This window comes from Phaethon lepturus, unplaced genomic scaffold (genome assembly GCF_000687285.1).
Source record: "Phaethon lepturus isolate BGI_N335 unplaced genomic scaffold, ASM68728v1 scaffold44161, whole genome shotgun sequence".
Lineage (NCBI taxonomy): Eukaryota > Metazoa > Chordata > Aves > Phaethontiformes > Phaethontidae > Phaethon > Phaethon lepturus.
This window is the reverse complement of record NW_010520650.1, coordinates 2,108-18,031: the sequence shown is the minus strand read 5'-3', so window position 1 is coordinate 18,031 and position 15,924 is coordinate 2,108. Positions and strand designations below refer to the sequence as shown.

At 36.3% G+C, this 15,924-nt stretch overlaps 1 protein-coding gene across 1 annotated transcript; it reads left to right on the top strand.

Moving 5' to 3' along the window:
- Positions 1–1,314: 1,314 nt before the first annotated feature.
- On the top strand, positions 1,315–15,660 carry LOC104616052 (activin receptor type-2A-like; the record flags this gene model as incomplete). The annotated part of the gene is made up of 6 exons (XM_010297456.1): positions 1,315–1,393; positions 1,822–2,029; positions 4,352–4,461; positions 5,869–6,023; positions 15,181–15,204; positions 15,493–15,660. Coding segments are annotated over exons 1-6 (744 nt in total), but the record flags the coding sequence as incomplete, so codon positions are not given.
- Positions 15,661–15,924: the final 264 nt, after the last annotated feature.

Below are 15,924 nucleotides of genomic sequence, written 5' to 3'. Positions count from 1 at the left end.
CCCAAAAAGCGTAAGCAGCATCCTCTGCCTATTTTGGGAATGCGTCAAAGTCAAAAGTGTCTGAAGGTGGTAATGTGGGATGCCCAGTATGGTCACTGCTATGCTCAACTCTGACATCCAGTGCTGCGCTTCAAGAGGGCTGCAGCAATTTCCAGTTTGAAATAATTCTTGTCACCCCAGGAGGTGCAACTTTTTTGGCCCCTGCGTAGTCGCGTCTGTTTACTGAGGAAAAGTTACCTTACTGTCAGTTGTGTGTGTTTGGGGAGGTGTTATGTGGTGGAAGTCTCTACCAGCACACCAGTAACCCCGACCCCTACCTTACACCACCGTTGGGTTAGAGTGCCTGGGTGACAAAGATTTCATCCTGCCACAGAAGTCAGAGTTACAGCTGCTCTGCTTGTTGCACCCTCCTGTAGGAAAATGAGAACTATGTGTATGGCTACAAGGCAGTAGCTAGTGTATCAAAATTACTTCTAAATATATGTGAATAAAGGAGGTAATGAGTAATGCAAATAAATATGTATGAAACTGCTATGGAAAACCTTCTCTGTTTAAATCTGATCTTCAGCACAATGTCTAATGTACACAGTGTCAGATGGGTGCACTGGCAAAGAAAGCGTGCTTTGTCATCCTCCTGACCCTCCCTCAGTGCTGAAGTGAGTCCTCTGACTAGCTGGCTCTTTGATCTCCCTCTCTGTTTTTCCATGTTTTAATACATGTTAAATGATGAAGCTTGCATGAAGATTAATGACACACTCTTGGCAGTATTTGACAAGATAAAAACAGAAGTAAAAGCCAGTTATTCTTCCCTTCCAGTATTTTTGTTAACAGTTCTGCATCCTAGCAACCCTTTACCTTTGCAGAAACCAGATTGGTGCTTCATATCACATTAAAACTATGAAGTTAGCTCCACTTTGAGGTGCCTCAGTCTGTTAATATTTGCTGGGTTTTGCTGTAGGTTGTCAGTAGCCATCGATGAATCATTTATAGTGGTAACTTAAAAGACAAAATTGAATTCAAAACTTCAGAAGCTTTTATTTTTAAAGAGTACTGGGATGGCAAAAAAATTAAAAATCACACAATATGAGGATAGGTTGGCTAGTCAGCTGGTCCATTCTGGTTCACCAGCATGTTTAATAGAGACTGCATCAGTGCTTTGGCCTCCAAACCCAGCACTGTCCTTGGAGATTAGGGACTGTTGCCTCACATCTATTGGTCGCAATTCCAGTTGCTCACTTGGCAAATGAGAGTGACATAAAATATACTATTTTAGCATAGTATGTCTTGTACTGAAGTGCTTTGTGCTAAGAAGCTATGTCACAGATGAAAGCTAAGGGAGATGATGTTGATGGTTTAAAACGGAATTTATTAGTTGGGTTTAGGTTTCTAGGAGGTACTAACTGCTTTTTTGGCACGTGTAACAAGGTAAGAGACAAAAATGCGTTTTGGTAAATTATACCAGCTAAAACGTCTTGTTTGGCTAATATTATAACTACATCTTTACTGTTCAGTATTTTAAATTTTCTCTGCTATTGCTATTCAGGGAAAAGTTTTGCTATAACTTGTTCTTTATTTCTTCAAATCTTGATAAGTTATCCAAGTCACTGTTTGACTTAACAGATCTTTGTTTTGTCTTTCAACACTTACTTGGAATGCTTTTGAATGTTAAATGTTTTCTTTCTTTTTGATAAAGAAAAAGAGGGGAGAGGGTATATTAATGCAAATGGTGTATGATATTTTAGTACATCCTGATTTTGACTGTTCATGTGTCTCAACCTTCAGAATGCCATTTAATTGTGATTTACTTTTCATTCCTAAAAGGTGCCATACTTGGCAGATCGGAAACACAAGAGTGTATCTACTATAACGCTAATTGGGAAAAAGATAAAACAAATCGCAGTGGCATTGAGCCTTGTTATGGTGATAAAGATAAAAGACGACACTGTTTTGCTACGTGGAAGAATATTTCTGGATCAATTGAAATTGTGAAGCAAGGTTGCTGGCTGGATGACATCAATTGTTATGACAGGTGAGTTTTCAGATAAATTTTAAATTTGTTTGTAATTTTAAACTATTTTGTCTGTCCATAATTTATACAACCTCCTCTCTGCAAACAGTACTTGAGACAAATAATACAGTAGTCTATGGCTAGTTACCTTCGTTTTAGATATGCGCACACATACGCACATGCTTCTTTTTTTTTATTGCTTACTTAACTGTATTTAGGGACCCGACTTCATCCCAGTACTTCATCTTGTTTGCAGAGTGGCATGTTTTACTTTCTCGTATTTGCTTACTATATATTAAAAAACAGGTGTTTAGTTTATTCTTTTGAGGCCATTAATAAAAGATTGTTCTACTGATTTTTTATTGCCAAACAATATAAATACAGTTATTGAAACCAGAATGCAAAATCCTATAGTTCACTTTCCAAAGTTTTTGGAGCAGAGAAGTCAGCGCATTGCGTCTGCTCGTTGCTTAAATGTGGAAGTATTTTGCCAGTGTATTAAAAAGCTTACCTCAGTGGCAGCTCTAAGAGACATCAAATATTCTAAAATTCCGGTCATTTTTGGTAACAGATGGTCTAGCAAGTACCCCTGAGCAGTAACAGCAGGACTTGGGGTTTGTTAGATACTGGCTGAAAAAGGTCATGACTCTCTTAAGAAATGGTATTATAGTTCTTTGAAGTACTGTACTAAGTTTTATTTAACCAATTTGACAGTTATTATTTGGAAAAGGAGAGAATTAAGAAAATGAATGCATAATAGGTCTTCATTACAATGTATTTGGAAATCATTTTTAGCCGTATTTTGGAAAATGTTACTTTTGTGTTTCTTAAATGCTGAATGAGTAGAAGAAATCATTATAGTAATTTCTACCAAACAAAGTTTCCCCACACACTAGGATATTTTTCGCTTTAATGGCAGTTTAAAGCTAAGTTGAACAGTAGTTCTGATTTATCTGTTTCTCAGAAGTACCAAAGCATCTGCAAGTTTGCTTGCACAGCATGATTGAAATTTGGCTATGTTGGAAGGCGAAGGGTGATTTTAAAGAAATCTTATTTGTCGCTACTAGTATCTAGTAAGTGTAAGTCACTTAGGATGGGAAAGTACTTTGGGGTTTTGTTGTTTTTTTTGTTGTTTTTTATCTGTTCTTACTTGTAGCTTTGCAGAAGAAGTGGGGGTATTTACAATTTCTGAACTAAGTTTATTTCTGCTAAATGGTAAACTTTTAGGATGGAAATAGCATTTTTGAATTTGGAAATAGAATTAGTTTCTGTGGCATTGTTATCCCACTAGTTCCACATGAACAGTCTAAAAAAAATTGGTATTAAGTTCTCCTTTGAGCAAAGAAAAGAAATTGGAAGAAGAAATAACAATGCAGGAAGGATGGTAAGGAAATAGTTGAAAACTGAGTAAAAGCTTGCCTGGCTCTAAGACCTCATTAATTGACTTGTCATAGGAATGCATGGTGCCATGTTTGTCTAAAATATCCGTTAAAATCTTATCTCCGAGAGTGAAGAGTGATTTACTAAACAGGGAGTTACAGTATGATGAACTCCAAACAACAGCAGATAAAGAACATCAAAGAATAAATGTTTTATGGAAGTTACAGTACAGTGCAATTGTAACAGCTGGTTCTATAAAATAACCTAATTTTTGAAGATGAACCCAAAACTTTTTTGACAATTTTCAGCTGTATTTAAAATCCTCAACTATTTCTGCAAGATTTTAAAATTCGTCTCTTTTTGCTGTCAAGTTGTCTCCTGCGTGGCTCCTATATTTCTTTCCTGACTTGGAATAGTTTCAGCTTATTTGTTAATAATGCTCCTTTCCTGCAGTTAATCCATTGAGTGAAATAAGCCCTGTCCATGAGCATGATGTAGGCAGGTGAAATTGCAGAAATTCTATCTTTCTTTTTTTCTAAAAATCGAACTTAAAAATTCTCCTTCCCACTTCCAACCCACACAACCCTGGACTATGAGTTTATGGTTAAACACTAGCCATTTGATCATTTGTTTGTCTTGTTTAAATCTAGATCGCGAACTGTTCTTCAGTATTTTTGCCAGCTTCTGAATTGCATGCTGTTGGTGGGTTTTCTTTAACTTTGTCTCAAAAATAGCAAAAATGTGCTGGTTTGGTTTTAATATTAATGGTATTTCATTGCAACATAAAATAATGAACGACATTTTAATTTGCTTCTTCAGATTTAACTCTTATTTGGGTGGTATATTGTTCTGGATGATTTAATGAAGTTTGCTTTAAATTTTAGATATGAGCATACGTTTTCCTCTTGAACAAAAAGCACACAACTTAGGATTAATAATTTGTTTTATTATTACCTTTTATAGGAATGATTGCATAGAGAAGAAAGACAGCCCTGAAGTGTTTTTCTGTTGTTGTGAAGGCAACATGTGTAACGAACGCTTTTTCTATTTTCCAGAAATGGAGGTCACGCAACGTAAGTTAGTCTAACACATTTATGAAGGAGCTGCTTATCAGAGTTCAGAAATACTTAATATTGTGCATGTTCAGGAAATAGGACTTTTAAAAATGCAGTCAGGTTTTTTCCTGCCAGAGGTTTCTCATTGCCCGATGATAGAGAGCTGTGTGCATTCACATAAAGAGCTTAGAAAATTGCTAGTTCATTTCTTCGGTTTTGAAAGGTCACTATACTAGAAGTAATTTAAATTGATAAAAGGTGCTTCAGCTCTTTTCTAAGGGTGAGAAGGAAGGATAATCTGAAATAATTGGCTGTTTTAAGATACAGAAGTTACTGTCAAATCTTACCTTAATTGTATGGTTAAGCCTCTGTAAGTGTCTATAAATCATTGGACTAAAGGCCATATCATCCTTACGTGCATGTGTCAGCCTATGAATGCTCCTCTTCTTGAAACAATGTTCTCACTATTTCTTTAAACTAATTGGACCTTTGAGTTTCTCTGTAAATTGACACAGTAACCTTTAAAAAGGGGGAAAGAATTTCCTCCCAGATTACAAAGAAAATGAGATAGCCAGACTTAACAAATAATTGCTTTAAAAAACAATAACTAAAAGATTATTTGATTATTCTTGCATATCTTCTTCCAGTCAAGAATCTAATCTTTGTTGGAAAACTGAATAATGTTAATAACTGAACTGAAAACAGCAAATGTCTTGTGTACCAAATAGCCAAAGGAAGTTGTTTATGAAATTAAGTAACATATTCTATGAGATTAAAATAGCCTTTGTTGACCCAAGAGAGATTCTGTCATTTATGTCAGCGATACTGCTAAGACAATAGTTGACACTCTTGTTCGCTCTCACGAAATCTCTTTTGCCCCAGGGGTCTGTGGCTGCTGTGGCACCAGCTGCCTCAGAAACAGGGCTTCTCTGGAGCCTTTCTTGAGGTCCTATGGAAGTGTCTTCAGCTAGAGAAATTCCACTTTCAGCAAATCAACAGTGCATAGAAATGTTGGCAACTTACTTCTGGCCTGTTCTACTTACTAATGACACCTTATTGTATACATTCCAAAGACTAAACATCTGTATTGACTCTTTTTTCATTCATTAGGTGATGGCATTCTTGCTATCTTTTAAAATACAAGCACCTCTTAGATGCCGTAGATAGGTGGAGCTTAGGAGCACAAGAAAGTTAGATGTGCTAATGTGTAAATCTGGGGATCTGAGTTATTTCTGTGCTTTCCAAAATGCTGCTTTTTTAAATATGTGTCTGTTTATATTGGAGTACGCTATTTAATCAAGGAGTATTAGCCTGTTTTGCTGACTGCAAGAATTTTTAAAATATCAAGATGCTAGACCTTTCAAGCACTGGATGATTTTTGTTTCTTAGAAGCTGTGTCCTTGTGTGTTTTTTTTTTTCCCCCAGCAACTTCCAATCCTGTTACACCTAAGCCACCTCTGTTCAATACCTTGCTTTATTCTTTGGTGCCTATAATGGGAATCGCAGTGATTGTGCTCTTTTCATTTTGGATGTACAGACATCACAAGCTAGCGTATCCTCCGGTACTCGTTCCAACCCAAGTAAGTTGCTGCATTATGGTTTTGGTTTTTGAATGGTAAAACTGTTTTCTGAAGAGGAGAGAAGGGCGTATGCATCTGTCACATGGCTGAAATCTTACGTTACTTTCTTGTTTTTAGAGGTGCTAATGCTTGCTAGCTGCAAAAGCAGAAAATTAAGCTTTACTTAAATAGCTTTAGCTCCTTTAATTAATTGGTATTTGATGAATGTACAAGCAACTATTTAATGTTTTTACACACCTCTGTGTTCAGGAGGCGAAAAACTAAACCTAAAACTTGAGGTGGCAAAGACACAGTATTGCTGGACAGCTGTGGGAGGTTTATACTCGCACATAGTTAAAAGGGTGACTTGTCTGAAAGACGTGTACAGCTATGCTCAGGTATTTACGGTTGAGCTTTGTGTAATGTTTAGCTTAAAATAAAAATGAAGGAGAGATGCTAATTCACAATGGCAATCTGCAGTGAATAGGAAATAATAACTAGTAGAAGCCCAGCTGTTTTCAAAAAAGCATGGAGCTGGGATAACAGGTATCAGTTAAAGGGAATGTAAAGAAAATCTTCAGCTGAAGTGTAGTTCCAGGGCTCAGTTCGTGGCCTTATCTTTCTCCTCTTCCTTGCTTATGTGTGTTGGTTTTTTGTCTGAAAATGTGTAGCAGTGTTTGTGGTTTACTTCGAAAATGTTATGAGATTGTGGCCTCCAAACTTAAAATGTAAGCTGTCCTGTGTGGCATGAAAACAAACCTTTTTTGACTGCATGTGCATAGTTCCTGCTGTTGTCAGGCTCCAGCTGATTCTGTAGGTGTAATTAGTATTAATACTAGAATTCCTTTTCCTTCAGTTATGTCTAGAGACTCAGTTGAGATTAGAAGGCCTTTATAAAAAGAGAGTTAGGACAGCAAACTCCTCAGACCAAAATAGGAAAGATGAACAAAACATGGTAGTGGAAATGGAGATATCAATGACTTGCACAGGGTGCCACAACGCTTGGGTTTTTGCAGTGGGAATTGAACTTAAGCTTCCTAACACAGTTCACTGACCCCTCAGAATACATTGCCTCTCATACAATAATGATATGATAATGCTATTTACAATTAAATAAAATTAAAACATTTGTTTTTTTTGGTAGGATTGCATTTAAGAAGGATTTACATTTATTTGCTCTGTACTGCCAGCTTCTGTGATATTTTTGGTGTTACTGCTTGACTTCAGGATGTTCCAGGAAGCATTATTGCCTGTGGTTGATAAATAAAATTGTTTTGGTTTCAGTTTCATAGTAATAGATAAGAAAAGTTTGGGGGGAGGCAGTGGGCATATGTTCTTGCCAAATGAAAAGAGCATAATTTAGAGGAAAAAAGTATGTTTCCTGTCCTTGCAGAAAGTATTGCAGATCTTCAAACTTCATGCAATCTGTTAGCATAATTATTTCATCCATCTCAATTTTTATGTATTTGGGACTTTACATCAACCTAGTAGTCTTCAGTGTAAGATAAAATTAGTAACTGCTAGCTGTGTGAATAACTTCAGCATGTGATTTCCTTTCTAGACTTAAAGAAATTAAATAAGTAATGGATAAGGTGATAGAAAAACAAACAAATGTTAAATACGTGCGAGGTACCAAGAACTTGAATTTTTATGTTCTTCCTCCTTTTGATTGCAGTTCTTTTCTTGCATGGTTTGTGTGTGGTACAGGAGTGGACACGTCATAAATTTTTAATAAATAGGGTAATAACCTGTTTTGTTAATGCTGAGATGGTATCTGTTGGGATAAATATATGTTGGTGCTTGAACTAGTTACGGTGTAATAATGTCTGTTCACCACAAGATAAGAAAATGTTAAGGTTTGATGTGGAAAGTCAGGAAAAGCTACTTCTGCCTGAAAAACTAAATTAAATTGTTATGGAAACAGAATGTATAAATATTCTCCCATATGCAGCAGAGCAGTATTTCCCACTTTAAATTTGATTAGAGCTGATTTGAACAGGACACAGAGGAAGCAGGAAGAGAGGGAAAAGTATTAGTAATTTTATAACCACGAAACAAGCATTTAAATATTTATGCATTTTCTATATTAAATATTAATATTATATTTAATAATTAGGTCATGAGTAGAGTTTGTAGGTGAATGGATTCTTTTCTAAATCTTTCTGTAGCAAATGGTAGAATGGGTAAAGCAGATATGAGAGAACAGGGATTTCTGCATGTTAATGAGATAAAGGTTATCTCATTTTACTCTGTTTATTCACGGGCGGTGTTGGGAGTACTTCGGTGCAGTACTGTGCCCTGGTACTAATCTTTCTTTCAGTAGAATTTAAAGGATAGACGAGGAATAAGCAAAAGAGAAAAATTGAGGAAACGTTGAAGAAATTTTTGAAGACTTGGGAGAAGCAATAAGTAAATAAAAAAAATAGAGGGAAAAAATTTGAAATATTTTTGACTATTTCAAAAAAGGGAAGAAATGCTAGAAGAAATTTTTGAACCTGTGGTGAAAACATTTTCTTTTGGAAGTAAAATGGTTTCACTGTATGCGCACGTGTCAGGCAGGCAGTTCCTCCACAAACTGAGCTCAGTTCATAGTTGCGTGGATTAACTTAACTTTTTATATTGCCGTTGAATGGACAGATAATTATTTTAAAGTTTCATTTAGTAGAATTAGTTTCCATGTTTGGTTTAAGATTGGAAAGTAGTAGATATTTTTGTTTGCTCGTTATGTGTTTCTTTCAGGTATTTGGGTAGAGAGGTCAAGGGGTTACTAGAGCAGGTAACTGCTGAGATGCTCCTTGCTGGTACCCGAGTCAGAAGTGCTCAGCAGGTGCCGAGACGCGTGTCCGGGATGGCCACGGCAGAGCGGCGTGCTTCGAGGTGCCGCTGCCAGGGCACGGTCCTGTCCTTGCTCCTGCTGCTCCCGTTACTCTTGCCTGATGCGCTTCTTTGCCACTTGTTTGTGCTGTTAACTGTGTGCCTCACTTTATTGTGTGGGGTGCTATCTAGTTAAAGCTGACTGTCATATGTTATAAAAATCTGTCATTCCTCATATTTTTAAATGACTTATTAGCAAATGTAAGTTTGCCAAATATATATGTGTATATGTAAAGCACTTTGAAGAAACTATTTAACTTTCTTATTTATATTAGATCTAATCATGCAGCAAACATATTCATATGCCTGATCAAATTTTCCAAAAAATTGATTAGTATTTTAAATATTTGAATCTGTGTGGTTTTTTTATATAGAAGGAATTACTCTCAGGCAGTTAATTTTCACTCATGAGCACCAGGTACACTGAAAATGAAACACTACTGTCTTTGCAGACAAAGGCTTTCACTCTCAAATTGCACTTTAGATTTCCCCACAGTGTCCTACTAATATTGCTGGTAGAAATATGAATGCGGATGGCAAGGATTTGATATGTTATCCTTATTTATTTTTTACATCTCTTGAACATGGGCCAGAGTTGTCAGTCAATGCTAATTACGACTGTGGTGTTACCACTCTGTCATCTGATCGGTAGGACCATAACCTCTTTTACAGCAAAACTGACACAAGTAACACTTCTGGTTTTTTATCAGTTCAGAGCTGTGGCTCCCAACGTTTTACATCCATACTGTGCAAAGAGAGATTAACCTCTTGTAGTTATTGTTCAGTGCCCAAGTTATGAATATCTTACTGGATCACAGAGTTGCAAAAATTGTTTTGTATTGTTTTTGAAGTAAGAATCTGATGTTGAGAGGGTTGAAAAAGGCTTTACAGATGCACATAATGCCTTCATAACCTATTTTTGTGCTTTCTTCTTAAACGTTTGAAATTACTTGGGTCAAAGATGCTTCACGTTTTTAATCACTGAGCACAAGAAAGCCCTGATCTAGGCCTCTTTTCCTGTTAACAGAAATCTAAAAACTTGGAATGGACAGATCTTGTCTATTAGAGTGTCCATAAAAGCAAGCTTAGTTGCTAGGAATTACCATTCCTCCTTTCTCAGAGGGGACGATTACATAGTTGAAAAATACAACTACATCTTCTGCTTTTAAGTGCCTATGTGTCACTTCATTGAAGTTTTTCACTCAGTATTCTCTGTATTGAGCACAATAATCTTTTATGTGCTTCATTTTTGGGTTGGTGGTTTAATTTTTTTTACCCCATATGGACGGACCTCACTGGTCCTATATAATACGGAGGCCATCCTGTGTCTTCAAAGTCATGTGCTATGTGAACGAAGAATTAAGAATAATTGAAGCACATGTATCAAATATAAAGAGATACTGATCTTGTCCCTCTAGTCTCAAAAGTTTTTTGAGCATAAAAAAACCCTCTCATGGTTGATGGCAGTTTTGGTGTTGCTCCCTTCACTACCGTATCATGATGGTCTTTCTTCAGTGTATCTTTTCCTGAAGACAGTAGAGGGTCTTTGTAGCTATGTCATGATTTTGATATTTCAGTTTCAGCTGTAAGAAATTAGAATTGAGAACAGTATCACAAAATGTGAGGTGAATAATGATGAAGGAGGAAAATCTCTAGCAGTGGCAGATGCAAGACATGTTCTGAACAATTGACTGCAGGTCTGCTGTGTGTTTTGCAGTGGAAAAACAAATTAGGTGTTCGAAACGAGTAGGAAAAGAACGTATAACAAAACAAGCACTGCTCTTTGCTGCAGTTTTTGACCTCAGGCATCTGGTCTAGGCCACCAGACCAGTGCCAAGGAGTTTGGTGAGTGTGCGTGTGTAACTTGAATGGTTTGTTTTCAAAAAGTAGCTAGTAATGGGAAAATTTTTATGGTTGATATTGGAAATGATTTTTATTTGTTGTTTTTATTGTCTAAATTAACTTCTAGCACAGGAAATAATCTACCTGGTATACTTAAAATTTCTGGGATAATTTTTATCCCTTTGTCACACTAGGAAAATTACAGTTGGCTGCTGAAGGAGAATGAAGAAATTCAACTGTGTGTTCAGGTTTTTTCCATTTTTCTCTTCCAGCCACACTTTTTTTTTCCTCGTTCTAGATATTTTAATAGAAACATTGTAACACTTGGAAAATGAAGCAGAAAGGAAGAGGTGTTTTTACAAGGACTTAGTCCAAATTTAAGAAGATTAATAGCTGCTTGAAAAATATATGGAGGAGAAGCCAGGTGCTTATATCAAATGGGAAAAGAGATTGGTCAACAAAGAAAAGGTGGAGCTCAGAAAGAGGAAGAATTAAAAACCAAAAGATACTGAGCTAGAAAGGAGTTAAGGTTGGGTACTTATCAGTGATTAATGAATGATTAACATATAATGAGTGACAATGTTGGTATTGAAAAGGAATAGCTGCATGATCTGAAGATTTGGATTGCTAGATGTGTGCATGATTTCACGTTCTCTAATACTGCGTTTCATGTCTTCAGGACTAACAAGAATTTTTTCTGTAATTGATTCCTGTCGATAGCTGGAATGATGCAGGAGAAAGGTCTGGTGCTGTCCTTTGATTGTGGTATTGTGAGGCACAATCATGAGATGGGTTTTTTTTATGTTTCAGGGTTTTTTTTCCTTCAAATTTTTTCCCTTTAATTTCCTACTACAGTGTAGTAGGAAATTTATTATAGGTAAGGTGTCCTTAATCTGTAGTAGGTAAATAGCTTGTAACTGTCTTTTTAATCCCTGAGCTATTACAATACAATTAGTTCCTTAAATCTTCAACAGAGGAAAGAATTTGTTTGAAAAATAGTTGAAAACCAAGTACGTAAAGTGTTGCATGCTTTTTCAATGCTCAGTATACAACAAGGTGTCCAAAACTTTGATTCTAAATCTTGATAGCTTTTTAAAAATTTTTTGCAATATTTTCCTGAATTCTCAAATTCCTTTCAGAACGAGTTCTCTCAATTTAAATAAACCATAAATACAGCTGTACTTTAAAAAAAAAATCTTCAAGAGGTAAGAAAATACAAACCCAGATTTCTGGTATCTTTATCCTGAATGGGAACTTTATGATTAAACTACAAATAAAATTAAATTTTTAAAAAGTTTTGAATTTCTGTATTTCTAGTATGAACTTCAAATTACTTTGTGCTTTTGCATTGATTCAAGTAGAGCATTGTCTTATAAATCCTTTCAGTACTATACCTTATTCCTGGATTACTAGAAAGCTGGTTTAGTTTTGGGAGTAGGCCTGTACAGAATGGGCCTGAGAGGCTGGTACAAGATGATGTGTATCTGTCTGATAAGGCTGGATGTCGGCAGTTCTTTGTCTCTTACTCTCAAATGTTGACTTGGTATCTACGCAGTTAATGACTGGCAAGACACTGAAGGCTTTTACAGCACTATATTTATTTTGCCTTGAAGAATTTCTCTGTTGTTCATTAATTGTAAACAGTAATAATCAAAATAATCTACATTATCAAGACCACATTTAGATTATAGTCCTAGTCCTTTGGAACAATCTTAGGAAGGCTGAAATACTGATCTTGGTGAAGTCTGCAATCAGGTACTCCTACCTTCAGGAGCTTTTTAATAATTTTCCATAATAAAGTCCAGTTTTCTGTGTATCCTCAGATAATGCTCTCCTGAATGTTTTTGACTGAAATCTTTCAAGTAATAATTTGTATCACTAAATGAGTAATAATTACACATTTCACAAGGTATACAAAAGTAATTAATTTTACCTGACATTCTTTGAAGAGAATGAAGGACTCTGGGCGAATATTTAGATGTCATATATAGGGTGTTAGTTGGGAACAAATGAAGGAATTGGTGCAATAAATTTGTAATGCAATGATTTGCATTTATTTTTAACACCATGTGTATAAAGGTTGTGTGACATGTTTGAAGTTCAGAATATCATTGTGGATAGCCCAAGTTTTGGAAAAGACCATGCTGCTTAGTTTTTTGGTGTAACGGGTTACAAGTATCAGTCACTTTCCTAATACCTGCTAAAACCTTTAGAAGTAGTTTTCGGGCAGTGTAAATAGGAAATTAGTGTGTTGATGTACCTCTGTGTAGGTGGTAGCTATTTTGGTATGGGGGCGGGTTAATTGGTCCCAACTTTTATTTATGAGTTGTATTAATTCCTGAAATAAGAAAGTACATATTTGCATTTCTGTAATAGTCTGATACTGCTTAAACTAGTGATACTTGCATTTCTAATGAAAAGTCTGAGGTGGTGGTCTGTAGACTGAAGGGAAGGACAATGCTTTTAAAATCAGATGGTCTATGATATGCTTCAATCTCTCTTTTGAAAATTTTCATGCTTGTCTAATTTACTAGTGTTTGGGGAGAGCTTAGGAGTAGTGAGAGTCATGGGAGAGGACTCTAATTCTCAAGAGTTTCATGTTTGCAGTTTCTCATTATGGTAGGAGCAAAAAGGTTGTATTTGTGTATCTTTATTTCTGAGGAATTGACGTAATTCTCAGGAGCTGGAGAGTTTTAATAGTCTTGAAAAAAATTTAGTAAATTTTTTACAGCCACAGGAAAGATATTTGAATAATGATTTCATACAAACAATATTTTTTAAATTATTTCTTAAGTTACTGTCTGTTCTTTGATTACTTGAGTTAGTAGAAATGAGGGAACAGATATTTCTATTGCTCTGTTCAGTAGCCGTTCCCTATCAGAATCACAGATTGAGTAATATTTTATTTTGTTCGGCTGCTGTTTCTGGCAAATGATTATGGGGGGCTTGGAGGAGGAACTCCTTTCAGTAATTGTGCTCGTGGTTTGTGGAATTTATGCTGTAGAATCTCACTTTTTCTAAGTGTATATAGAATAGCTGTCATTCTACTGGAAGCACCAGCACAGAGGTTTGAAGATGAGGATGGTCAGCTACTCTAAGACCTGTTTAAGGTGGTGGATTTTTTTTGAGGGAGCCTTTTTTTTTTTTTTCCTTCTGAAGTGCCCCAAAATATTTGCAGGCTGTACAGGACCTGCCAGAATCTGTTTCAGACCCTTGGGGTGGGTGTTATCCTCATCTCCTGTGGTCAGCTGATCAACGGCAAGAGGAGTGATCCTGTTGGGCTCCAGTGTTCTTTAGTGCTCTGTCAGTGGCAGCAAGTTCTACTTGTATTTATCAACAGTATTTATAAATCTGACTCCCAACTAATCTAGCCTTCAAGAAATACTTCAGCCATTCTATTATTAATTATTTACGTAATGCTAAGTGTATGCTACAGTTTTCAAGCGCAGAGAAAAGCCTCCTGTTGGCCCCGTGCTCTGTAGCATCCTAAGAATGTAAAGACAAAGGGCGAAGAAAAGGATGACTGCTGTTAACATGGCAGATGAATACTTCGGGTTTTTGAATTTCATGCTCTTGCAACATCTGTCTGATCAACTTATAAAGGACAAAGAAAATTGCTGAGGCAAAAACACAGGCGGAGGAATGAAGGTGTCTCAGTGCTTCTCTGGTTGAGTGGCAATGAGATTGTTCAATAAAAAAGCATGGAAGTAGCAGGAACAAGTGTGTGTCATTAAAATGTGTTTTAAGTTCTGCTAGCAGTGCTCTGGGAATTAAGTTTTTATAACAGATTTAATTCCACAGTCTGTAAACTCATGTGACTTGTTTGAAAGAATCTTGAATACTGTAATCTTCGTTTATATATGCTGGATATAGTGTTTTCAAGTTCACTTGTTCAAGGTACACCTCTAGCATGCCAGATTTATTGATTAAATTTAGTAATACAGACCTAGTATATGATGACCTCTTTGTTTATAACGTTTAGTTATAATTTAGACGTTAAAAAGTTTTCATTTTCCACAGTTAGCTACTGCTTACAGTGAATTGTAAGAAATACAACGCTGCCCTCTAGTGTACGTTTGTGAGCATAACAAGAAATAAGTTTGTGTAACTTGTGTTTGTATGTTTAATTTTCTGCATGTCTTTATATACTGTTCTGTAGTAACATAACTGTTTATACACCTACAATGGACAGTTCTGCTTTTAATTATAAGATCAATTCAGCTAAAGGTCTGTATAATACTCTTTATTTTTGCCCGTATTTCTTCGTGAACGTATCAGTTATGGATTTTTATTTTAAATGATCTGTTATTAATACAAGACAGTATTGCAATCCACATGAATATTTTTGCTGTTAATTCACAAACAATTTCTTCTGTCTCTTTTCTTATAAGCTGTTTTTTCGTCCCATTCTTGGTATAAATAGTAATTTCTTTTGCCTGTGTTTTTTTCCCCTCTCTACAAGCACGCCTTTCATATAATGATTGAGGTAAGATGCATTGATGTTTGTTCATGGTTATGGAACTTTCTGTGGACATGTAAGAAGTTGTTTTGGTATGAATTACATCTTTTTGGTATTTTGGACAAGAAATTCGTAAGCATGCGTGGTTTAAAAATACAGATTTAGTCTGCTGCTCATAGCTTTCTTAAGATTTAGTGTAATTTCTCAGGCTATCAAGGTAAAAGTCTGCAGGGTTTGCTAATGAACTAGAGCAGGCGTAGTCACTTTGTGGTTCTTAGTCTCCAGACTAGCTCGTTTGCATCCCTTGCACCCTAGTGCCGCACCGCATGTGCAGCGGTAAGGGCTCCGCTGGTGTGGCGTTTCCTGGTAACCTCAGTCTCGGGCTGTGGGAGCAGTCCAGCCGGCAGGGACTGCCGCGCCTGCTGTAGTGGCTTTGCCCTGGAAGTAAACGGCACGTCCTGCCCGCCTCTGTCCTGTCTTTGGGTATCCGTTGTCATCTCCCACCTATGAACTGCCTGTAACTGTTTGAGGTGTCTGGTCTTCATGTTGTGATTCTGAGCGATGTGATGGTTTCGTTGTGTGATCCAGGAGCTTGGAGAAATAGATCACCTGAAGAAAAATACTATTGCACTATGAAGTCTCTTCTTTGACTTTTTCACTGGCCAGAGTTATTTTTACTTGTATTAAATGAGTGATACTTCATGTGAAACTACAAGTAACTGAAAACTATTAATTCAGAAACGTGGT